Consider the following 24,813-nt stretch of genomic DNA (forward strand, 5'->3'; position numbering starts at 1 on the left):
TTTCTTTTATTGTAAGGAGGGACATACCTAACATTCAGATTATTGAATAAAGGAGTATAAAATCTATATGGTGATGAACTGTTAAGACAGCGGAATTTAAGAGACAAAAATGGAGCAATTTGGCTGTGATGCTGGGTTTCTTAGTTGGATATAGAGTCCTTCGTTTTCTTATTCTGTGGTACAGACTACAGATATACAAATTGTTGATCTTGTTCTTGTTTTCAATTCTTTTGTATATAATCTTGATACATAAAAAGGTAACTGTGTAATGGTTAGCACACTTCAAAACCTGGATTTGGTACCTCAATTCCACAATGTCTATTTCAGCCTTTTTCAGAGAGCACATGCATTCGAGTTCAGTTTTGAGTTCTAGTACAAAGAATTCTTCCAAAAGAAAAGGTCTCTGTTTAGTATACATGATATCTGGATTTGAATGCAGGGATGTAAGGGTCTTTATCATTCGAGTTCAGTTTTGAGTTCTAGTACAAAGAATTCTTCCAAAAGAAAAGGTCTCATGTTTAGTATACATGATATCTGGATTTGAATGCAGGGATGTAAGGGTCTTTATATAGTCGGGACTTTCTTTACATACCAAAAATATAAAGCCCTGCTGCCTAGGTGATTATAAAACTTTACACCAATACTGTTACTCTACAAAATATACTATTTCATATATGGCTACTTATTGCACTCCAAAACACATATAAGACTAATAGTAATATGTATATGCATCCTACCCATACCAAACAACACCAGAAAGATGTTTCTTTGCCGTCATAATTTCTTCGGTCATATATAGAATTAAAGGTCATGGTAGCAAATGAAGTGGTGATTTTTTCGGAGGAAGATGACGAATTGAGAACCCTCCCATAAGGTGATAGTGAGTAAGATGAGTGTTTAGCATCAGACGAATCTCTCTGGTCCATGCATGAACTCAGAAAGCATTCCAGGTTTGTCTATCTTCTCGTCATCCACGTCTGTCTCACCTGTCAGCATCTTAACAACCGTAGACATGGATGGTCGGAGCTTGGGCTTGTCTTGGGTGCAGAGAAGACCAATCTTCATGAATATGCAAGCCTCCTCAACATTCAAACCTTCATTTAATGTTGATGGATCGGCCAACTCCACCAGCTTACCCCTCTAATATAGTTCCCATACCTGCAACAGCAAAAAAAAATTAATTTGATACATTATATCAACTTGTCAACTACTAACTATCATACAGATCAGTATAATTTTCAGTTAGAGATGACACCAAGTTAGGAAGCCAAAATATTATGCAAGAAAAACGGATAACCTTTATCAAGGCGAGGGTTTTCACAAATAAAAAGCACCTAAGCTCTTAGAGAACCTCAAAGATATAAAGAACTCAAAGTTCTTGAACATTTCATGTAGATTTTGCTTTTGATATATTGTTTGTGTAATTCCAGGGTCCCTAGTAAAATATTCTCTATGAAAAAGCCAAGATGAAAAACTAGGGTAATAGATATCTTTGTATTAGTATCAGGCACTTTTGTCTTGAGTCTATTGTTGTCTTAGGATAATACTAATGATTCAAATGTACATGAACTTATATTGAAAGCTTATAAGTTATACAATAACAAGACATCGTATGAAGGTGTCCATGTAATATGCAAGTTTATGCTGAGTTACTGACAATATTAAAAATCATAGAAATATGCCTTTTCAAGAAGAACTCTTTCATCATTACTACAAACAACAAGTAAAAGCTATGATCTCCAAAGACTTCAATTCAGTGATAGAAGGAAGTACATAATGATGACATTGGTCTCAAAGATTTATACCCTTACAAGAAGATACTATTCTTTGGATGGTAAACATTTGTTTGCGTTGCCCCTCCCACTAACAATTTCCAAGACTAAAACACCAAAACTATAGATATCTGCTTTCTTTGTCACTTGACCTCATATGGTATACTGAGGTGCCAAATAACCTCTGCAAAAGACAAACAGGAACCCAAATATGTCAACATAAAGACGTGTAATTGAACAAAAGAAATTTGAAGAAAGACAAAAAGACATACAAGTACAGCAGAATACTTTTAAAGCTAAACCACATTACTTACGAGCAGGGATAGGAAATATAGTCATTAGCATTCTGGTGTACGATGATATTAAGGTAAAATTATATCAGATTCATTGTTCAGTCGTGCAACTTGATTCATACTAATTCTTAAGACTGAGTCTGAAGGATACATTGATATTCGGACAACTTTTAACATGAAACTAACTAACAACATACTGCCAATACCAAATATTTTCACCAATTTGATAAATCTTTTAGGAGAAACTTTTTTGAATTAATACTTTTTCAATTATTTCTTTACAGTCCACTTAGTGGTGCACATAAATTCATTTCATGAATTCCACAGGGATATAAACATAGCAGAACAGTAGCGAACTCACGCTGTTCCAGCAACACGAGTACTAACATGGGTCAAGTTGGGTGCTATAAACTTTGCAAGACCAAAATCTGAATTTTGAGTGAAAGATCTTCATCAAGGAGAATATTGATTGCTTTAATGTCTCTGTGAATAATATGGAGGGTTGAACATCCTCATGAAGGTAAGCGAGCCCCCTTGCAATCCAATGCAGATTTTACATTTGTTCGCCTACTAAATTGGCCTCCACCTATAAAATGCAGAGGGAGTCATCAGGCAGACATTAAATTAATTCAAATAAAGACCATGTAAATATACTTACCAATAAGTGTTTGTGAAAGGCAATTATTCTGAAGCCATAAACCAATATCCTATGATTTCCTTCCGCACAGCAACCATATAGCTCAACTAGTTCTCATGATCAACATTTGCAATCACCTCAATTTCTGTCAAAAATTCCTACGTCTCCTGACAATACCTTTACTGCTGTCACAGAGCCATTCTCAAGTGTTCCCTGATCAAACACATTTCACAATAATGTGGAAGAAGCAGAAAGCATTTTTAGGACAATCAAGTGGTGATGACCAAGTATTCCTCAAAAGTCATAAACAAAAGCATTCTCTCTGATATTAACTTGTATACAGTACCAAAGTTATTTTCTTCACTGAAATTTTCAGTGGCATTTCACAAGTTGTTGTAAGTGTACAGTTTGAGATTTGAAATACTTGAAAGTTGAAAACAAGTGCACCCATACAATCCCATTAGAAGCTTTTAGGGTAGGATTGAAATGCAACGCAAAACCTCAAAGAAAACACTAGTTTCCTTTTCTTGAAAAAGCTTGACAATAAGTTAAAGACTTAGTAACCCACCGCAGTTCAGTGGCATGTAAGTTGAAAACAACAGATCCAATTGTAGCCATCTTAGCTACATACCTGCTGATCCAACTATAGCTTGTTTTATCATTACAAAAGAAAAAGAAAAGGGAAGCTCATCTGCCAAACTAAACTAGGAGTCCAGTTCACATACATACACCAATAAAGAACCTCACTATCATGTTGCTATATTGATTTTTCATACAACTAACTGATACCCGATCAACTACGATTAACATAAAGCCAAAATAATTATTATCCCTTCAGACCAAAACCTTGTAGCTAAGGAGATACACAAGGTTAGAGTAAGCTGTGCCTTGGAATCATGCTAGAATGCAATATGGTTGTACTAGTCCAATTATGTTTACCAGAATATTAATAAAATCTGATCATGTAGACACATAGGAGGAAACAAAACAAAAAATGCAGATTATATACACAATCAGTAAGATATGTTCTCTCAAGCCCAAACCAAAATCTCAATAGTCAATACACAAACCAAAAAATTGAAATCTCCAAAAGCATGATTTATATAATATGATGAATCCCAGGTAACTACATCAAAAGCATGATTTACATAATATGGTCTGAATACATAGTCTTAAGTGTGAAACTACAATCTAGAGCAGGCTCAAGTATGGAATACTACTGGTTTTTAAACCACATGAACTTCACAGTAACCAGGACATGCATCCTTTGACAGGCTCCTCATCATCATCATCATCATCATTACTCTTATTCTTGCTCTTCATGTCCTTCTTGTCATACTCACAAGTCAGTTTTCCTTTGTACGTCATCTCCATCAGCTTCTTGTTGAGCTCCTTCATACTCTCCAGCATCTTTTCAGTTTCGGAGACCGTCTTGGACTCTCCCACACCTTGTTCCACACTAAGATTCCAGAAATTTAAGTTAAAAGACTAAACAAGAAAGTCAATCACATTAATCGATAATATAAGATTTTTCTTACCACCTTGCAGACTCATCAGGTTTGATCTTCCCAGAAGCCATCTTGGAAACTCTCACATCCTCAGCAAGGCTTTGCTTCTTCCCAGAATCATCCGAGACAGCCACAACCTCAGCATCACCACTCTTGTTTCCATTGGCTTCACCAGTCTCACTGCATGGAAAAAAGAAGAAAAAAAATTCAGGTCAAGACCTCCGTAAAATCAAATAAGATTTTCAGAATTTATTACCTCTTGGCCTCAACCTCGACATCCTTCCGATTAGCCTTAGCCTTAACAGCAACAATAGGTACCTTCTCCATCTGTTTCTAGATCTGGGGGAAAATTACTACTTAGTTCCTATAGGGGAGGAATTGTGGATCTGAGAGAGAAATCACCCCAAGGTAACCCCTGTTTATATAGGGGAGGAGTGGAGTGTAGGGTTTGGTTAAATTTCAAATTTTGAAATTTGAAAACAGACGGTGGGGATTCAAATTTTGAAAATCAAAAACTGATTTGGGCGGGCGATTGAAATTTTTGAAATTTCAATACGCGGTTTGATTCAAAATTCAAAATTCAAAATTTCAATCGAACCGTGTGAGCGGGGGATTCAAAATTTTCAGATCTCCAAACAATGTACTCTAGGGCCCCCTCAGTTTCCTAAATTATACTTCTGCCCCCATTTTTCTACTGACTTTTCACCGATGACCCAATTTTCCTCCAAACTTAATTCTAGAACCCCTTATTCCCAAATCCCAGAAGAAAGCATTGTTCCAAAAAACAAAACAAAAAAGATGAACAAAGCAATAATAAGATTATACAGAAACTTACAATTTCTCTTTCCATCTGGAAAATCTTGTAGTGAAAGTTCACAACTTCAGCCTTCTTCGATTGTGAAAAAAAAAAAAAAAAAAAAAAACTCTCTCTATCCCCAATCCCAGAAAAGATGTGGGATTTGAGGGAAGAAGATCTGGGATGTGGGATTTCATCTTTGGAGTTGCGAAAAATTTCATCTTTTTGGTTGGATCTATGGCACAGATTCACTCTTGATGAACAACAAAAAAGTTCAATCTTGAAAGATTCAATCTTGATGAACCCAATAGAATGAAAACAGAAATTTTTAATGAACAAGAGAGAGAGAGCGAACAGAAAGATGAACAACAGAGGAGAGAGAGAGAGAGAGGGAGAGAGAGGGAGAGAGAAGAAAGGTTCAATCTTGATGAAGAGAGAGAGAGAGCGGTGTCCTTGCAGAGAGATGAAGAACAGTTTTATATATAGACGAGGTTGTCGACTCAATTAGCGGCAAAAATTACGAAAATATCCCCGCTTTATCGTAAATACGGTTACTCTTTACCACTGGATAGTTGACACGTACCCTCACTAAACTAAAATATCCATCCCGCAAACGACGCCGTTCCCCCTTAAGAGTTACTCTCTCTCTTCCATTCTTAATTCGCCCAGTAGATGAGAAAAAAGTCAAAATAAAGTCTTTGTTGTTGAATCCAAACTCTCTCTCTCTCTCTCTCTCGTTCTTCCATTCAAGGTAGTGTTCCTTCAACTGTTATTTGAGCTATTGGTTCCATAAGATTTTTCTCTCTTCTTTTGAGTCATTATTGACAAGTATAGATACCTCGTTCATTTTGTCCTTGATAATAGATAATAGGCATGACATGCATGCCTGCCTGCCTGCCTATGGATTTGGTAAAGTAGTGAGCTTTGCATCCTTTAACAACTGCAGGGTTGTGAATTGGAACTGCAGGCATTTTTCTTTTTCTTGCTTGGAAACAATGCTGATGTCGTGCTTAATTTATATAAACTCTGTGTAGTGTGTAAATTGTGTGTTGTGTCATGTATGTGTAGTTTTTAATCTGCTTAATACATACTAGACATGAACTGCCGGACCCTTGACTTCTACTTCTTTAGTCCTTTAAGCTGAAGTAGAGGATAGGGTTGTTTCTAGTCACTGACAACTTCACAGATCGATAAGAAACTTGAAGTTTCAGTCTTTCAACTAATTACTTCCAAATTTACTAATCAACAAAACCAAAAAGTTCATTAGCCGAACCCAAATGCAGCAAAGGAAACACTTTTTGCTCACTATCTCATATCCTAACCAGTTAAAGTTTCAAACTTTTATGAACTGATTAAGCCACCCAGCTGTTAAAGAAACATACTGTGTAAGCTGCCATGTATGTGTATTGTGTGTTTCTCAATTGGGGTGGAATTGGTTAATTTTGCAACTGAATGAGGTGAATTTTTTGTTTTATTTTGTTTTTCCTAATATGCTATTACTTGGCATGGAGGTATGCTTGGAGTGGTTTCTCTAGTGTATAGGCTGTAGATGTCAGGTTATTAACTTTTCTGGGAATTATCATGAAATCGTGCTCTAATATTTCCTTGACAATTTGATTAATGTTTGCCTTTGTTTGCACTTATTCCTTCTGTGTTTTACTTGGACAGCTTGCAAAACCTTTGCTCAGGTGACCATAACATGTATGAACTACTTCTTTTCTGTTTAAATTTTATATCCATATTCTTCATGTAGTCCTAATTAACATTTTTTTTTTTGCTCTATTTTGTGAAACTAGCTACATGATAGAGCAGGCATTGGGGTTTTCATCACTGAACATGGCGGTGTAGGGGGTCTTCATTTCTTGTCATGGTGCCAGTAGTTGCAGTGTTCTCCACTTTCCTGACATAGGAGGTGCTTTCTTGTCATAAGCTTGAGCCATTTACTGCTGAGCCACTAGATATATTGTAGGGAACATAAGGCCATATCTCCGCTCTTTTCCCTGTTGACTTTGCCTTCTTCAGCACCTTGTTTGGTTCAACATACCCTGAAACACTCACCTTCTTTTGCTTTCTGTTAATCTCCACAGATTTAACTCCCCTTAAAGAAGAGAGGGCCTTCTTGACCTTAAGCTCGCAACCATCACAGTCCATTCTGACTTTGACCTCCACAGTCCTTAATTGCTTCTTCTTTTTGTGTTTATGGCCACCACTACCCATTAGATCAGACAAGTACTCCAAAGTTCCTCCAACTCCCATTTTCAGCTTTTTAAGGTCTACTCAAAGAAAAATGAGTCTGAAAGTTTGAATTAATATTTTTGGTGCTTGAGAGTTTATATATAGAGAAGGATAGAAGTTGATTGGCTGTCTCTGAAGAAAGTGCAAGGAACTTCCTGGTGAAATAAAGATGGTATTCTTGCCTTCTTACACAGAAAGAGAAAGGCTTCTAAGGCTGCTCTTTGAGGTTTCTTTTACTTGCTATTGTAGTCCTAAATAACATTGTTACTCACTCTTCGTTGACTATACTAAATTGGTGTGATTGACAGACCTTAAAATAGGTTAAAAGAATTTCTAACCATATCATTCTGTGTGGTTTATACTTGGAATGCTTCGGTTTTACCATTTTTAACACTAATTTGATGAAATATCCAGGTGAGGAAGACGCAGATTCAATTCTGGAAAGCTTCATCTTATATAGTGCGAGTATAAACTTTTTTTCATTTACCAATGCTTTCTTGGATTTTTTTATTTGGGTTTGTGAGGTTGGTTGTGCCTGAAGTTTTTGTTCAAAACTAATATTCTAGTTTCTGTATTCTAGCTTCTGTCAAACTGAACTTGCATGCATTAGACTAGGATGTGAATTTTGGGAGCATAACCATATATTGAATATTCATTCATTCTTTTTTCCATCTCCAATGCTATATTGCATGTAATGCATATCAATGACTAATAATATTCATGTATTATTGTTTGAATCTGCCTCTTGGTCCTTACCTTCTACTTTAACTGTCTTTTCTATTCGATCTAACGGTCATATATTTCCGTTTCACTACATGGAAGCATTACTTGTTCTTTTACTTTGATGCCCGACATAGGCATTTCTTCCATCTTTCATTCCTATACTTGATGTTGATGAAGAAAGGAGAAAACAAAATAAATCTTTATTAGCATCCCAATTCAATGTTAAGATTTCTGGCTCTCCAATACGCTTTAGTGTTCATTATACGCTATCTAATGGGTGACATAATCAATTGCTACCTCGCTAGATTATTAATCAAGTGTTTAGATTCATCTAGCAAACAAGATTTATACATTCTGCTGTTTTCTTGCAATTATTTTGCAGGCCCTTGAAAATTCAACTCGAGAACAGGATTCTCCACCAGAGCAGGGTTCTCCTCCAGAACAGTGCTTTCCTCCACAACAGCAACAAATCAATTCTGATCCCTTTTCTTCAGATTATGAGGGGAGCTTCTGAATGGATTTTCAGACCAAGTGATCCTAGTAGCTTACAATCATGTCTTTCAAGTGAAGCACGGTAGATTGCCCTTTTTAGACTCAGCACCTTGATGGAAGAGAAGGAGGATTAGAAAAGTCCACTATGTCTTGATCATAAACCAAAGAAACCATGATCAATGCCTATGTTGGGCATTATATAACAAAAGGTGTGAGTTTTCATCATAACCAAAGAAACCATGATCCAAATATGAAAGTACCAGCCATTTCGCTGGTAAATCAAAATGGCGCATTTAACAATCAACATATCAATTTCTAAAGACATTATATTGGTCTAGATAGATAAGCTGGAGTTTTGCCTACATTAGCCAATATATTAGCTGACATATTTGCCTTTCTAAAGGCCTCCATTAGGAATTTGGGGGTTCGCCCTCTTCCACAGTTGTCATTGGGTATCGACACAAGGGGCACAAGTGACTCGTCTTCAGCCACGGGACAATGCAATGCAATCTATAGATGATAATGGTGTGCGCAAGGCAAAAGAGTAATCAGTTGATCAACACCACCTTCTGCAAAGTCGTTTATACAAATAGCACATGATGGGTTCTGTTTGATATATATATATATATATATATATATATATATATAGCATCTTCTTCCAAGCACCAAGCTATCTATTCTCACTTTCTGCAAGCTCATGATGGATGATGTAGTTGCAGGAACAAACCTGACCCTATGAGTTTCAAAGGACTCCCATCCCATGTGACCCTATCATCGACACCATGATAGACTCAATGCATATGACTCAGTGGTGCTATCAGGAAAATCTAATTGATCGAATGACCCTATATCAATATGAAGCAAGGTCTCTCCTGCTGGTCTTAGCTAGGATTGCTCTGCTAAAATATATAATAACGCCTCTGATCTGTTTCGTTCGAAATAGACGACATTGCACATGAAATTTTCTTCACACGTGTCGTCCCATTTTCTTCGAGGGGCGAGCGTGTGAAAGTGACGAAAATTAATTACAGCTTGATAGTAAATACGAGAGTGGATCAAAATGACAGACCCACCCAAGGTGGTTCGGTTCCAAACTTACTATAAATAACCCGTTGGCTCCTCTCCTCTCTCCTCCTCTCCCCTTCTCTCCCTCTCTCTACGCTTCTCACCCACCAGAAGCGTAGCTCTACTTTTCTAGGGCGAGAGAGACGCACCACATCACACTCCACCCGCACCAATCAGATCTATCTCCGCCGTTTCACCTTCCGTTCACTCTCCAAAACGGCGCCGTCAGGTTCGATTTCCCGCCTCCGTCCTCTCCTAGATCTCCCAGATCTGAATGTGCTGCTTTCCGATTTGTTTGGGATTTCATTGAGTCGATTCTAGGGTTTGTGCGTCTCCGATTCAGCTTCTGAAGCTCAGAAAGCTGAGATTCAGAATCTGATTGCATGTGTGGTTCTGTGTTATTGGGGTTTGCTTTAGGCAAAAGTAACTTTTTTTTTTTTAGGGTTTGGTGATTTTTATTTTTTTATTTTGTGAGGTTCACATTGAGCTTGGTAGCTTGGAAATATTGAAGGATGTTTCGGTTGTTTAGAGCTATGGAGTTGCTCGTTAGTTTGGGCTTGTGAGGAAATGAACTTTTCTCCGAAAATATGGGAGGCTTTGCATGTTTTCGAAAGCTCTTTGTGCATAATGTGTCGCATTGTTTGGTGTAGTGCTTTATCGGCTGTGGTTTGTTTCATTGGTATTGAAGACCCAACAGTCCCGAAACCATGGAGAGGATGGGTTCATTCTGTTTTTCGGGTTGCCTTACTAGCATGATTTTTGGGCTTGTGTTTGTTGAGTTTTTTGTTTTTGGATCTTTATGGCTTTTTGTTTCCTTCTCGCTTTTCCTTGGACACTGGTGGGTGTGAACCTACTGATTTAATTTGATTTTGGGTTTCTAGTTCGAAGATATTATCATGTGTTTTGTAGTCATGAAGGTGCTGATAACTCTGGGGTTTTGATGATAGGAACTTCTATGAAAAGAACAAATTTAGGTTTAGTTTTTTGTGCTCTAGCATTTGCATCCTCTCAAAAGCTCTCTTTGCATGATGTTTGCCATATTGGTTGATTGGTGGAGATACTGTTCTTCATTGTTTGATTCTTTGGTATCCGTAGCTGATGCTTATGGGAAAATTCCCCTTGCATGTTGTAGGATAGCGTTCAATTGCCATGGCTGCCACTGCAACTGCCTCTGCTGGTCCTCGATATGCTCCAGAAGACCCAACTCTCCCAAAACCATGGAAAGGATTGGTTGATGGTAAAACTGGGTATCTTTACTTTTGGAACCCCGAGACCAATGTGACTCAATATGATAGGCCTACAGGCACAGCTCCTCCATCAAAGGCTTCTTCTGCACAGTATATAAGTTCTTCAGTTCAAGTTCAACAATCTTCACAAGGACAACGTCGTGATGAGGGAGATGATAGGTATGGCAGGGGCAGCAATGGTGGATCAAAATTTGAGGCAGGACCGAGGAATGTACAGGTAATTGCGGTCACTTGATACAGTTTCAAATGTATATGACTTCTCATACAGTTGCATTTTGATATGAGAACTGATATGTTTTTCTTATTTATGCATTAGAGTGCAAGAAGTGCACCAGTTTCTTCTAACAATGGGCCAAGTGGGTCAGTTAGTGCACATGGAGGATCTGTTATTAGAGGAAATGGACCATCAGACTCTGGAAGTGGTTTGTCTGCTGAGGCTTATTGTCGCCGGCATGAAATAACTGTTATTGTGAGTATTGAGATTTTTTTTCCATAGGTGTGCTATCAAGTTTCTGGAGTATACATTGATGCGTTATCTTTTGCTCTGAAATTTGAATTGTCGTTGTCCTTTTATAAAAGATGGTGCAAATAGAGTATCATGCATATGTTTCACTATAACATTTTCCCTCATATCTGAAATTGAGGTGATGGTATTAATAGTCTTCAAAATGAATCTATATGAACCCTCTTTTAATATCTTCTTTATATAATGGCCTTTTTTTTTTTAATTAGAATTATTGTCACTGGAGTTTACCGAAATTGACATGCGCAAGCATATCTAGATTTGTTGCTTTTATAGAGAGCTGCTGTTTTATTCAATATTATCTAGTTTGTAATGTTCACTTTTTTCCTTGTTACCTGCCAGTTATATCGTTTAAAGTGTTTTTTTGAAGTAACTGACAAAGTCTTCTTCTTCTTTTTTGGTCATAGGGTGATAATGTGCCCCCACCGTTTACTTCCTTCGAAGCTACGGGCTTCCCATCTGAGATTCTTAGAGAGGTATTGACATTTGTGTATAGCCTTCCATTTTTATCCAACACTAGTAGTCAGTAGCTGATGTAAGTAACCCAAGTTGAGTCGTGTTTTGTGCAAAGTTATGTGATTGCTGGAGGTCCAATATTGGATTTCAGACTCATGTTAATTCTTTTGCCATCTGTACTTTTTGTCGCAGGTGCGATATTTGCTCCTGGGAGGAGCCAATGTCGTACGCTGTGCTGCCCTCTTGTGGGGGCTTGCATTTTATTTGGAGCGCCCTTTTACGGTGGACCAATTTTTGTGAAGGGCTTTCCGAATCACCCAAGTTTGTGGCCGGGACTGCTGTTGGTGATGATTCAGTCTGCCACTGTCTGAATGAAAGAAGAGGCCTCCTCCTGCTCCAGCTTGCTGATGCAAGCTTTGGCCGCCTGATATGGGGGTTGCTTCTTCTGCCATTCAACTCTTCTATAAGCCCAAAAAAAGAAAAAGAAAAAAAAGTTTCAGAAATGTTGAGGTGTGTACCTTTGCTTATAGGATGCTGGAATTTTGCCTTTTCCAGGTACAAAATGCTGGTTTTTCTGCCCCGACTCCAATTCAAGCTCAATCATGGCCGGTTGCTCTTCAAAGTAGAGACATTGTGGCCATTGCTAAAACGGGGTCAGGGAAGACCTTGGGGTACTTGCTTCCTGGATTTATGCATCTTAAGCGCGCCCGTAATAACTCTCAGATGGGTCCAACTGTGTTGGTGTTATCACCAACAAGGGAGCTGGCCACACAGATTCAAGATGAAGCAATGAAGTTTGGAAAGTCTTCAAGAATAGCTGTTGTGGTATGTACTTCTGGCCTCTTCTAGGCAGTAATCAGTAAAAAACATGTATCTTGGTGTTAACATACTCATATGCAGTTACGTATGTAGTTATTGTAATTATAGTTATATTCAAGCCTATCCCAGCCATACTAAATTACTAATTGTGACCCTTATACAGAGTGTCTTTTTTATTTATTTTTATTTTTATATATAGCTGGAGCAATTTGGCTTGGTACCACATTGAAACTCTTGCATCTAACCAATATCTATCAACCAACTTAATCATCCTTTTTTTTTTCCTACAAGTTAAAACAACTTTAATAGGTCATATAGCTTACACCATTTTGTTCAGTAGGTCCATTGGTTTTACTAGGGTTTAGCCTAACTGGAGTAAATGCGTAAAGGTTTGGCCTACCTGCCAATCCCTAACAGCTGAAGTGCCAAGCAGTACTTTTATCTTGTTTATGCCCTCAAACTTTTAGCAGTTATTGGTCAATCCTTTGTATTTGTTTCTCTTTTCTATGAGTTCCCACTTTTTACCAATTATGCATCTCTCAAGTGTTCATAGTTATTTATATGTTACTCCACTACCGTCTGAAACTTGACATATTATGTTGCCCCATTGAAATTCTTTTGTTATTGGTTGTCTGCAGCACCATTTCAGTAGTTGTCTATTTCTTACTATAGTCCTTGGTTATGTATATAATTGTGTCTTCCCTTTTCTGAGTTGCATCTGGTCTAAAATCTTGGGCTCTCTTTTTTTATTCTGGGATGTGAAGCTCTTCGAGCTGCTCCTGAATATGTTGTTTACACTTTATGTTTGTTAACAATGATTTTGTTTGTTTTTGTTTTAGTGTTTGTATGGAGGAGCGCCAAAGGGTCCACAATTGAGAGATATTGACAGAGGAGCAGATGTTGTGGTTGCCACTCCTGGCCGCCTGAATGACATTCTAGAAATGAAGAGAATCAGTCTCCATCAAGTTTCTTACCTAGTGTTGGATGAGGCTGATCGTATGCTGGACATGGGTTTTGAACCTCAAATAAGGAAGATTGTGAAGGAGATACCTGCTCGCCGCCAGACCTTAATGTATACAGCAACATGGCCCAAGGAGGTTAGGAAGATTGCATCAGATCTACTGGTCAACTCTGTTCAGGTGAACATTGGCAATGTTGATGAACTTGTCGCGAATAAGTCGATCACACAGGTACTTGAGTACTCTAGCCATTTCTGGCCATATTTCCTTACAAGGATATCAGTTAGGTGTAGGGTTTTACTTTTAAGTAATAGAGAATATTCTGAACTTGTTTGAATTTTCCTCCATTAATTCATGTTTAATTATAAAATCTTAGCATTATATATAGTCTTTTAATGTAGCCCCTTATTATTATGTTCTACAGCATGTTGAAGTACTGGCGTCCATGGAGAAACACAGACGATTGGAACAGATATTGCGATCGCAAGAGCCAGGATCCAAGATAATTATATTTTGCTCAACCAAAAAGATGTGTGATCAACTTTCTCGCAACTTAACCCGCCAGTTTGGAGCAGCTGCAATTCATGGTGACAAATCTCAGACTGAGAGGGATCATGTCCTGAGTCAATTTCGCACAGGGAGGACTCCAGTTCTTGTAGCGACTGATGTTGCAGCTCGAGGATTGGATGTTAAGGACATAAGGTTTGCACTCCCCCCTGTTAGAAATTTAATCAAATGGTGCACCTGTGGTTTGGATTGGTGATTCATCCAAATGCATATTAGGTTTACTTGCAATAGTGGCAAGCCTGTCGAGTACTGTGGATCTTGATGTCCCCCCCCCCCCCCCCCCCCCCCCCCCCCCAATTTATTGAACGAAAAAGCTAGTTAAGGGGTAATTACAAGTTAAAAGTACATGGTTAGGTTTGAGTCTTTGGCATATTATCTAATAGTAGGAAATCATATTCATTTGCATTGTGTGTCTTAGTGTTGACAATAGTTTACCTAACTGCTTCTGTTTCTCGAGAGTAGTTTACTGCTTCTGCTTACCATGCATATCCAATTTGAATAGATCCTTGTTTCATCAAGAAATTGATGGTTAAAATGGCAATATCTGCTACAGGGTGGTTATCAATTACGACTTCCCTACTGGAGTAGAGGATTATGTTCACAGGATTGGGAGAACTGGAAGGGCAGGTGCCACTGGGTTGGCTTACACATTCTTTGGTGATCAGGATGCAAAATATGCTGCAGAACTCATTAAAGTTTTGGAAGGAGCAAACCAGCGTGTACCCCCAGAAATTCGTGAGTTGGCTTCACGTGGTGGTGGGATGAACAGATTCAGACGTTGGGGCTCCGGGTCTGGAGGTCGTGATGGTGGCCGAAGTGATTCAAGCTACGGTGGAAGAGATGGTGGAAGGGGCGGTGGGTTTGGATCTTCTTTCTCTACTGGCAGGTAAATGTTCTATCTTGTATTGATGTATATTTGTGGGTCTGATTGCATTCCAAAAGAGCTATAATTTGTTAAAACATATAGATGATTTTGTCATGGCATATCATTTGATGTCATTTCCCATATGGCAAAACTTTCTGATTTGTTCTTTCAATAGTTTTAGTAACTGCATCTCTGTTTTGATGCGCAAGCTGTGGGAAGTAAGTGTACATGGATAACTTGATTAACTCACTCCCCCATAAGGACATAAAATCTACAGAAATGGGAAATTTTTTTAATATGGTTTGCTCTGGTGTTAGATGTCACTAATTATTATGTCTTGACATATGCTATACTGTGTTGGAACTTTTTATGAGTGATGATTTAAAATGCCTTGTGTTATTGTATGCTACAGATATGACCGTGGTCCAAATAATAGTTATGATGACAAGGGGTCTGCTTGGAGCAACAAAGGTTTTACTCGGGAGCGCAGTCGTAGTCCTGAAAGGTTTAACAAAGCTCCGCCAACAGCTGTTGGCTCCGGAGGTTGGAGTTTTCACAAAGCAATGATGGAACAACGGGGACGGTCATCACCGCCTCCAAATCGTGTTGAGAAGGGAGGAGTAGATGGTTTCCGTCCTTCTTTCTATGGACTGGAAGAAGCTGAGGAAGGCATGATACCACAAGAAGACTGAGGATTTGGATCCTCGTATCACGTACCTATAGTGCCTTCATTTTTGTTTTGACAGTGGTGTAACTGGAAGTAGGTCAAAGCTTTACAAGAGCAACCAGGATGTGGCAGTTTGACTCTCTTTGATTTTTGAGGTCGGCTGAAAAGCTTGACAAAACTCCCTTTTAAGTTATTGTAACTTGCTGGACCAAATCTCTCTCCCTCCCTCTGTTTTTCCTCTCCTGGCCTCTATTTTTGTGGGTAGATATGAAAGGGCAAAAAGATGTAGGTACTGGTTAGCTTATGTTTAAATGTAATGGCCTTATAGTTCTATGAAATACAGTTTTATAGTAATCATGAGCACATTTATCATCTGATCCTACTGTTTTGTGTGGTTGATGTGTGTTTTTTCGTAAGTTTTGACTGTTAATTCTCCAAATACAATATGCTGGAACAAATTCTCACGCCATCTTTGTTGAGCAAGAGGATAATAGCTGAACCATACATTTTTACCAGGGAGGCTGGTTTTCACTCCTCTCTACCCTTTTTTTACTGCTTGTCTAGGTTTATTGTTTTTCTGTGTGCTTGATAAACAGAGTGAAAGTGCAAAATGTGTTGAAACAAGGTGTGAGAATGACCAAGTGAGGCATTTACCAAGTAATAAGTCTTAAGTTTGAGAGAGAGCTCTCTCTTTTAGGTTCAAACCAAAATGGACAATGAGGTGCAAATTGATCATAATTAGGTGAGTAGTATTGTTTGGGGTCAATTATTTAACAAGAACTAACCATAGAGTGATATTTCATACTCTCATCGAGGAAAAAGGAAAATAATATAAGGTATTAAAACCAGAAGTAATTCAGTAAAAAAGACACCAACTTTTAGTCGCGTAAGTACTTGAATTAAGTAAACTACATTAGCACTAATCCTACTAGTTGTCACTGAAAAGTGAAAACACAGCAAATATTAGCTGGGGAATAATTACAACTGCACTTTCCTAATTTCTTACCCTAACTTAATTATGCACTTCAAAGTTCCATATATATTCAATATTCTTTTCTATAGTAGCGTTCTATATATATTTTACTTGTGTAAATGACTACCTTGAATCCCTAATATAGTAATGAATCTATCATGTCAAATAGATTTATGCAAGTGTAGTGCCTTTTTAACCACACTAACTGTAATTTAAAATCTGAAGGAAAATTTGGAAAAACATCAATTATTAGAAAATAAATATACTAATAAAGACAGTAATTCAATTAGATGTCAATTTAGGGATACAATAAAAATTCAATTACAAAGTTTAGGATCATTTGCCTTGTGCAATTAGCTTTAGGACACAAAAACCCATTACAGGTTTTCAACTTTTTTCGCCAAAAGTACAAAATATATGGTTACATGTTACAACAAAACTCAGCCATGGAATTACTTGATTGCCCTTACCCTAATCCCTGATTTTGAGCACTTGGTTTTTCTGTGAATTTATTTTGAACACATAATTTTTATATGTAAATTGCAGTATCTGATGCTTGTAATAATTACAATTCAGTTGGGGCCATTCAAGATGCATGAATATATGGTCAAATATATGCCAGAATTTTGATCCTTCCTGAGGCAAAAGACTCCACCTTCCATATAAGATTACATTTAATAGAGGTGGGCATTTTGTACCGAAAATGCGGTTACCGATTTGAACCGCACCGAACTAAAACGGTTTAGTTTTATGATCACACCGCACCGAACCGTATAAAAGCGGTTCGGTTGCGGTTTCGGATCATAAACCACCCGATTCAAACCAATCCACACCGAATTTATTTTAATTACATTTTATTTATTATTGATGGAAATGTTGGTTTTCAATATATAAGAAATCCATTTTTGATTAGGTTTTCAGTTTGTAATAAGTTGCTATGTTTGCTTGATCATTGATATATGTGTGTGTGTATGTGTGTAATAAATTGCTATGGTCTTTCTGCAAGTTGCTTGATATTTGGGTGATATTTGCCGATTTGTGTGGACTTTAAATGCATTCAAAATTTATTTATGCGTTATTGAAATTGTTAGGTAAAGATAAGCCTGATTTTGAAATTAATAAATCACTCCAAACCGAAACCGACCCGCACCGCACCGAAAAATGGTGTAACCGAAATAATTGGTTAAGCCCTTTTGTAATGCGGTTGTGGTTTGATATATAGGCCAACCGAAAAAACGGTTTGGTTGCGGTTTGGGCCTCAAACCGAATCGTACCGCACCGCCCCCACCCCTAATATTTAAACAAAGAAAAAGAAAATAATCTTCTCATAAGGAAAAGTGAGAGGTAATTAAAAAAAGAAAATGTAGTAGTTAAAGAGGAGGTTGTCTATTAATTTTACATGAATTGGCAGGCTTATTGTTCATGCGCCTGCCCCTTATAAACCAACTGGCCTTACCTAAGTAGTAAATTAAAAAGAGAGATAAGCTTGAAAGTATACTTGGTTAGAAAAACCACACAAAAAAAGTAATCAATTGAGTAGGTCTCCTAGATTGAAGTATATCATTGTTAAGATATAGCGGATTTTGTTTTTGTTTTTGTTGTTGTTGTCAAGATACAACTTGAAAACTACAACAAACTCAAAATGAGGTGCAAATGTGTTTTCTCTTATTTGGAATTTCAAAGAAATGTTCTCCATTGATGTGTTTTTGGTAATTAAGGGAGTGAAGTTAAAACATACATACATACATACATACATACATACATACATACATATATATATATATAGAGGCCCGTTCCAAAGCGGACGTCCGCACTTCTCTAAAGTACAGACGGCGATGGCGGCTTGCAGGAGGGAGGCCGGAGGCATATCGGTTCTGGGCAGAGTTCTAGGTCGGAGGACATCGGGGTTGCAGGTTCTGGCAGCAACCCGACCTGCAACTGCAGGTTTTCTGGGCAGCGCTGCAACGACGTCGCCGGCAACTCCGCCGACTGCAGACCTCTCCGCAGGACGCCTGGCGTCCTTCCAGCAACCCCTGCCGCTCCTTCGCACCCCGAGCCGAGCTGTAGCGTCGCCGTCCGTACTTTAACGAAAGTACGGACGTCCTCTTTGGAACGGCTTTGTATACACACACACACACACACACACACACACACACACACACACACACACACACATGTTTTACACTACATTCTCTCGATCAAACTTGGAGGATGTGGAATATAAATAATTGTTTATTACCATTTTTCAAACCTTCAAACTTAAGGTTGTGTAATGTAAATAATTGGGTACAAATTTCAGTAAATTTTGTTATTACTGTCATTCAAACTTTTTTTTTTTTTATCAAAGAAGAACTTCATTAATAATGAACTGCATACAATGAGTTTTACGCGACATATCTAACACAGAAATGGCCACTAAACTTCACACTGGAACTCTATAATGACTGGCTCCAAACTTGCACTACAACTGTATGGCAAAGACAAAAAGCGCAGGAGCAGTGAATCCTTGACATCTCACCTCTCGTCCAGCCTGTAAGAACTCTAAACTAGACGACTCACTTGTGTCAACACTAACTCATCAACCAGAATCCTCCTAACCAGCTTTGATCGACCAAGTCGACACTCGTTGTGACCTAAACTCAACCAAAAGGATTGCCAGACATTCAACCCTGGAACTAAAGAAAACCCAACACCATCACCACCCTATTGTCAACACCGTTAATCCTCAACTGCTCCAAATTGCCATTTTCTCTGACTCGAACCCAGATAGGAACGACCTACTAGAAGGCCAAGGATGACTGTCTATGCAACGGCCAGACATATTTGCCACCGCTGCTGACCCAACTCCAGAACAGGAAATACCTTCAAAACTTCGAGAGAGAAGACTGTCTCTGCCACACCCTTTGTAGTGTCTTATTACCAACAACACACCAACTGCCAAGTAAACAAAAAACTAAAAGCTTTAAAACATATGACAACACCTAATGGACCTAGAGAATTGCCCCTAGGCCCAATTACCACCGGGCCTAGGCCGAGCCCACAATCAGACTAAGGCCCAGACCACCGCCGCCGTCAACCAAGCATCGTCTGCCAAACAGAACAACATCCCCCATCACCGTAGCGTCACCTATCTGGTCGCGCCTCCTCCTAACCACCACCGGCCCTGCCAGACAGTCTCCATTGTCCCACCGTCGTCGCCATACCCCATCATCCAATTTGCATATGGATTGCGAGCACAACCACCGATTGAACAAAGGTAACCAGGAGCCCAGCCTCGCTGACACTATGCCATCACCATGCACCGACCATCTCGTCCAGATCTGGCCACCCTGCACCACCCCGCCTCCAACCCAGCCCCGTCGTCGCATCATTCCAACAAAAGCTAAAGCCGCGATCCAGATCAGATTCCTCAAAACCATCCACCAAACAAGACACCACCACTCCCTGCTAATTGGAAGCACGCTCGCATGTTGAAAAGGGACGACGAGAGAGGAAGCAACTCGTCCGACGACAACGCCGCAGGGACTTGCCGCCGGACGAGCTCACGAAACGATCGAGAGAAACTTCTAGGCGCGTTCGGCGCTTTCTAGGTCTAGCAAAAGGATAGGTTGATTGGATCGGGTTTTCATTCAAACCTAAGGTGTTAATTAAAAAAGAACATAAAAAATCAAAATGGTTGATAATCATCTACTTACAAATAATCATAAACAAACCATAAATAACATGTTCTTTGTAGAAGCTCTCTCAACCTAACTCATGGAAGCAGCTTATTTATTTATTTATTTTTATTATACCAATTTTAGCTTCAAGTTAACCCAAATACTTTGTTACTACTTGTAGTACTATAACATTTTTAAAAATCCAATTTACCAAATATTTGGCTACTTTTCTTAACAATCACTTATTCTTATATATATCACAGTATAAGCCAATTTATCTTATAAAAACATTTGTATTAAACTGGCCCTAAGAGAGATGGCAGTAAAAAAAAATTACCATAATGATAGTGTTATCTATCTATAGCTAGCTCACGCCATGAAGCATAGCGATTAGCCAAACATCACTACATGTCAGCCATGTGTCACTGAACCCAAACTGAGTTTCCTAAAGATACTAGACCCCATAATGACCTAATGACTATATTTAAGTCTCTCTCTCTCTCTCTCTCTCTCTCTCTCTCTCTGACCTTTTAGAAAAATAAAAAAGGTAAAAAAGAGAAGAAACTTTACCTAGTGAGAAGCTCAAAAGTCATTTCCCGCAGCAAATATCAACCGTCCGATTTCTCATGGGCCCAAAGCCCTCTGGTGGTAGGTGGTGGGTCCCCCTACCCCACTTAGATAGAGCCTTGCTTAGTTGCTTGCCTCCCCTCTCCTCTCCCCTCCCTTCACTAATAAAACCCCCCCCTCATTTACTGCCAAGCACATTAAACCATCCTTCCTTTTCTTCTCTATCTTGAGAGCTCTTGATTTTCTTCTCCCTTCTCTGCTTTCTCTTGAATTCCTTCTCCACTTGCATGGACTACAGAGAGGGGAGTTTTTCTTTTCTTTCCACCCTCCTCTCCGGGATGAAGCCGGAGCCTCATCCGGAGAATGTCGACCTCAACACCCGTTTATTCAAACCTCCCTCACCTAATGGTGACTATAAGCCAAACACTCTCTTTGAAAACCTCTCTCACTTTGAGAACCAAGACAGCAGGGGGATTGATCTGAATTATTCAGATCAATACCATCAGAGTTCTCCTCTCCTCGGTGGTAACCATTTCGGTGGTACCACTGTTGAGGGCTCTTCATCAAAACCCTTTTGTGGGGTTGATCTCGCTACCATCAAAGGGTTCAATCAACCTTTTGATGCATGTTACAATCAGGCTGATAATCCCAACCTGCAATCAAACAATGTCAATATTTTCCCTTATGCCCCCACGGCAGCTGTTTCGTTTGCAGACAGCCAGAAGGCTGTCATGCATGGCGGGTGGGGGGACTACGATGACGCTCCTCGTCATCGTTATCAAGACCAACACCATCACCAGATGCCAGACCACCACCACCACCACCAGATGGCAGCTACGCAGCCGTTGCCGGAGGCTACACAAGCTACAAGCTGTGTCCAGCTTCCGCCCCTCGTCAATTTCCAAGAATTCAAATCAGCTACGCCTAGGTTTATGCTGCCATCAGCTGATGAGTACTACTCCCGTAACATAACCCCGAAGGAAAATGAACTTGGCAAGAAGAAGAGGCATTACACTAAAAAAGCCAGTAAAGATGGGCGCGAAGCAATGATCATCAAGGGGCAATGGACGCCCCAGGAAGACAGGTCTATTGTTTTATTTTAATTTGTTTATTTGATCACTAATATCAACTTTTTTTTTCTTTGAAGGTATTACTCTGGTGTCTAGTAATTTTCCGTGATTGATAAAGAATGATTTAATTAATTGGTGATTAGTACTGATGCAATTAAATTTCTCTTTAATTTGCAGACTACTGATAGAGCTAGTGGGGAGATATGGTGATAAAAAGTGGTCTCAAATTTCTAAGGTGCTGAAAGGTCGAGTAGGAAAACAGTGTAGAGAAAGATGGCACAACCATCTCCGGCCTGACATTAGGGTTTTGTTCTTTTCCCCTACTCACCACTCCATTTTCATAGCTCTTATAATATACAATTTTGCATACATACATTTAGCTTATTTTGGTTAACTTGAGGCTTGGATCTTGCTTTTTAGCTATCAAAACATATATATGCATACACATATATAGGACGTATATGATCTAACGGCTGAGCGCTGCAGAATTGATATAAAAATTACATTAATATATGCGTTGGTGCATTTGCACATATTTAGTAATATTTTTATGAGAAATTATTAATAATTTAATTTTTTCCAACGCATTGTCATAAAATATATGAAATCTTACTCTGCTATTTCTTTTTTCCCATTTACTCAATTTGTAAAGATGTCCGAACACTTGTCATGTCATTCATTTGTCAAATGTATGCTATACAGAGAAAACGGACATACGTTATAAAGTCTGTCAGATTGGATTTATATAATCTAAAATAGAATACAATTAAGCGTGATATGTCACGAGTTTATGAAACTACCATTATCGTAGTTGGTGGATGGTTTGTCCAAATCCGAGTTATCTGGTTCGGGCTCTCGGGTTTGGATCATAATCCGATTATAAAATCCTAATTATCATCAATTAACACTTATTGTGGATTAATTGAATCCTTAACTTTCTTGTCTTTTCCCTTTTAGTTTGTTTAACCTTAAATTATATAAATAAGTAAAACACTTTTTTTTTTTAGGAGAGTAAGTAAAATACTTTAGTACCTTTTTTTTCTATTGCAATTAGAATGCTCTAATTGTGTAATATAAGCACGTACTACATGGTTTAGAATTCATATTTTCTGATCAAAAGATTGTTGATCCAAATTTGCTATGTTATAAAATGTCCATGTTTGATTTTCATGTTATTGAACAAAGTTGACAACTTTGCATAAAGTATAAAACCTAGGACGTTGAGGATTATGTTTATGTAGTATGTACTTATGTACGAGCATTGTTTTTCACTTTTTCTAGTAACGTGCCCATGCACATTGATTGTCTGAGTAACGCAGCTATCTGAAATTTACATACTTACCAAGTGTGCTACTACTTCGTGCGGGCATTAATTGTTAACCGATCTTTGCAGAAAGAAATGTGGAGCGAAGAAGAGGATAAGATCCTGATCGAGGTGCACAAACAGATCGGAAACCGGTGGGCCGAGATCGCCAAGAGGCTTCCGGGGAGGACCGAGAATACTATCAAGAACCACTGGAACGCCACCATGAGGAAGCGATACCTCAAGAGAAAACTGACTACCAGTATCAATCGGAACATTAAGGACTCCTCCGCCAGCTACATTAATGAGAGCACTGTCCTGTCCAACTACATCAAGAGCGTGGTGAAATCCTCGGCCGCTGCTTCGGCCGAAAAGAAGAAGGGGAAGACTGCAGTGGTGTATGGTGAACAATCAAGTCTGCAAAATTTACCTGAGACCGACGTCTATCATCCCCAGTTTGAGAAGGGTAACGGTGCAATGGTGTATGGTGAACAATCAACAAGTTTGCACGATCTACCTATGTCCGAAGTCTATCGTCCCCAGTTCGAGCCTAGCTCCTACAATATGGAATGGGCGGCTTCGGTGGCAGCCCCCGCTGCTATGAATGCAAACAAGCAGCTGAACAACTCCCGCGTGGAGGCGACTATGGGGAGCAGCAGCTCTTATCTCTCTTCTAACAGAACCATGTATCCTGAGTTCTACGGGTACGGCAATGGGGCTGAGAAGCTTGATAAAACTCCCTTTTAAGTTATTGTAACTTGCTGGACTTCTTCTTTCTCCCTCCCTTTCTGTTTGTCCTCTCCTGGCCTCTATTTTCGTGGGTTGATAGGAAAAGGCGAACAGATGTAGGTACTGGGTTAGCTTATGTTAAAATGTAATGGACCAGCAGAGACGCTAACAGAGCTGCTGATTTAGTAGCTTAGCTCGTAAGAGGATCTGTGTTCGGCTAGTTGAGTTCAACAGCCATCTTCCTCTCTTTCTCACATTCTGTTGTATGATGATTTATCTCCTCCTCCTTCTGGTGAGGGGTTGAGTCTTTGTTTCTGTTGCTTTGGTTTAATTGTTATCCTTTGATTCCTTTCCCCCCAAAAAAAAAAAAAAAGTTATGTGATGGCCTTATAGTTATATGAAATACAGTTTTACAGTAATCATGAGCACATTTATCATTTGATTCTACGGTTTTTGTGGTTGATGTGTTTGTTTCAGAAGTTTCGACACTCTGTTATTTCTCCAAGTAAAATACGCGGGTTGTGAGTACTGATCTTTGTTGAGCAAGAGGATAAAGATAATAGCTGAACCTTACATTTCTACCGTGGAGGCTGATTTTCACCCCTCGATCTCTACACTCTTTAACTGCTTGTCCAGGTTTACTGTTTTTCTATGTGCTTGATAAAGAGGGTGAAAGTGCAAAATGTGTTGAAACATGGTGTGAGAATGACCGCGTGAGGCGTTTACTAAGTAATAAGTGTAAGTTTAAGAGAGTTCTCTCTTTTAGGTTCGAACTAAATTGAACATTGAGGTTCATATTGATGATAACTAGGTGTGTATAGTATTAACAGTAATTTTTAAATATATTTTGGGTCAATTATTAACGAGAAGTAACCATAGAGTGGTATT

General features: G+C 38.8%; 2 protein-coding genes, 1 long non-coding RNA gene and 1 pseudogene across 6 annotated transcripts; 1 reads left to right on the plus strand and 3 right to left on the minus strand.

The window, feature by feature from the left end:
- Window positions 1-496: 496 nt before the first annotated feature.
- On the minus strand, window positions 497-2,851 carry LOC112185286. Of its 2 annotated transcripts, none has more exons than XR_005806441.1 (4): window positions 2,724-2,851; window positions 2,427-2,651; window positions 1,806-1,956; window positions 497-1,158 (listed from the first exon to the last, which is right to left on the minus strand). It is a non-coding gene; the product is annotated as an uncharacterized LOC112185286 (long non-coding RNA). The 2 variants fall into 2 exon arrangements; XR_005806440.1 differs by having other exon boundaries at window positions 498-1,158; window positions 2,453-2,651.
- A 923-nt stretch (window positions 2,852-3,774) lies between these two features.
- On the minus strand, window positions 3,775-5,455 carry LOC112186671 (probable serine/threonine-protein kinase DDB_G0267686). 3 transcript variants are annotated; one of them, XM_024325169.2, is made up of 4 exons: window positions 5,046-5,455; window positions 4,467-4,549; window positions 4,241-4,390; window positions 3,775-4,161 (listed from the first exon to the last, which is right to left on the minus strand). In XM_024325169.2, the coding sequence occupies exons 2-4, from the start codon at window positions 4,535-4,537 to the stop codon at window positions 3,945-3,947; spliced, it is 438 nt and encodes a 145-aa protein (XP_024180937.1). In that variant the 5' UTR covers window positions 4,538-4,549; window positions 5,046-5,455; the 3' UTR covers window positions 3,775-3,944. The 3 variants fall into 3 exon arrangements, with proteins under 3 accessions (XP_024180937.1, XP_024180938.1, XP_040370476.1); XM_024325170.2 differs by having other exon boundaries at window positions 4,244-4,390; window positions 4,467-5,455; XM_040514542.1 differs by having other exon boundaries at window positions 4,467-5,455.
- A 1,347-nt stretch (window positions 5,456-6,802) lies between these two features.
- On the minus strand, window positions 6,803-7,262 carry LOC112190634 (annotated as a pseudogene).
- Window positions 7,263-9,583: 2,321 nt separating this feature from the next.
- On the plus strand, window positions 9,584-16,006 carry LOC112186708 (DEAD-box ATP-dependent RNA helicase 14). Its single transcript, XM_024325207.2, has 9 exons — window positions 9,584-9,750; window positions 10,654-10,985; window positions 11,085-11,237; window positions 11,699-11,767; window positions 12,303-12,572; window positions 13,406-13,756; window positions 13,950-14,227; window positions 14,646-14,978; window positions 15,370-16,006. Exons 2-9 carry the CDS (start codon window positions 10,671-10,673, stop codon window positions 15,647-15,649), a joined length of 2,049 nt encoding a protein of 682 aa, XP_024180975.1. The 5' UTR covers window positions 9,584-9,750; window positions 10,654-10,670; the 3' UTR covers window positions 15,650-16,006.
- The last annotated feature ends 8,807 nt before the right edge of the window (window positions 16,007-24,813 follow it).

The sequence above is a fragment of the Rosa chinensis genome, chromosome 2, assembly GCF_002994745.2.
Source record: "Rosa chinensis cultivar Old Blush chromosome 2, RchiOBHm-V2, whole genome shotgun sequence".
Taxonomy (NCBI): Eukaryota; Viridiplantae; Streptophyta; class Magnoliopsida; order Rosales; family Rosaceae; genus Rosa; species Rosa chinensis.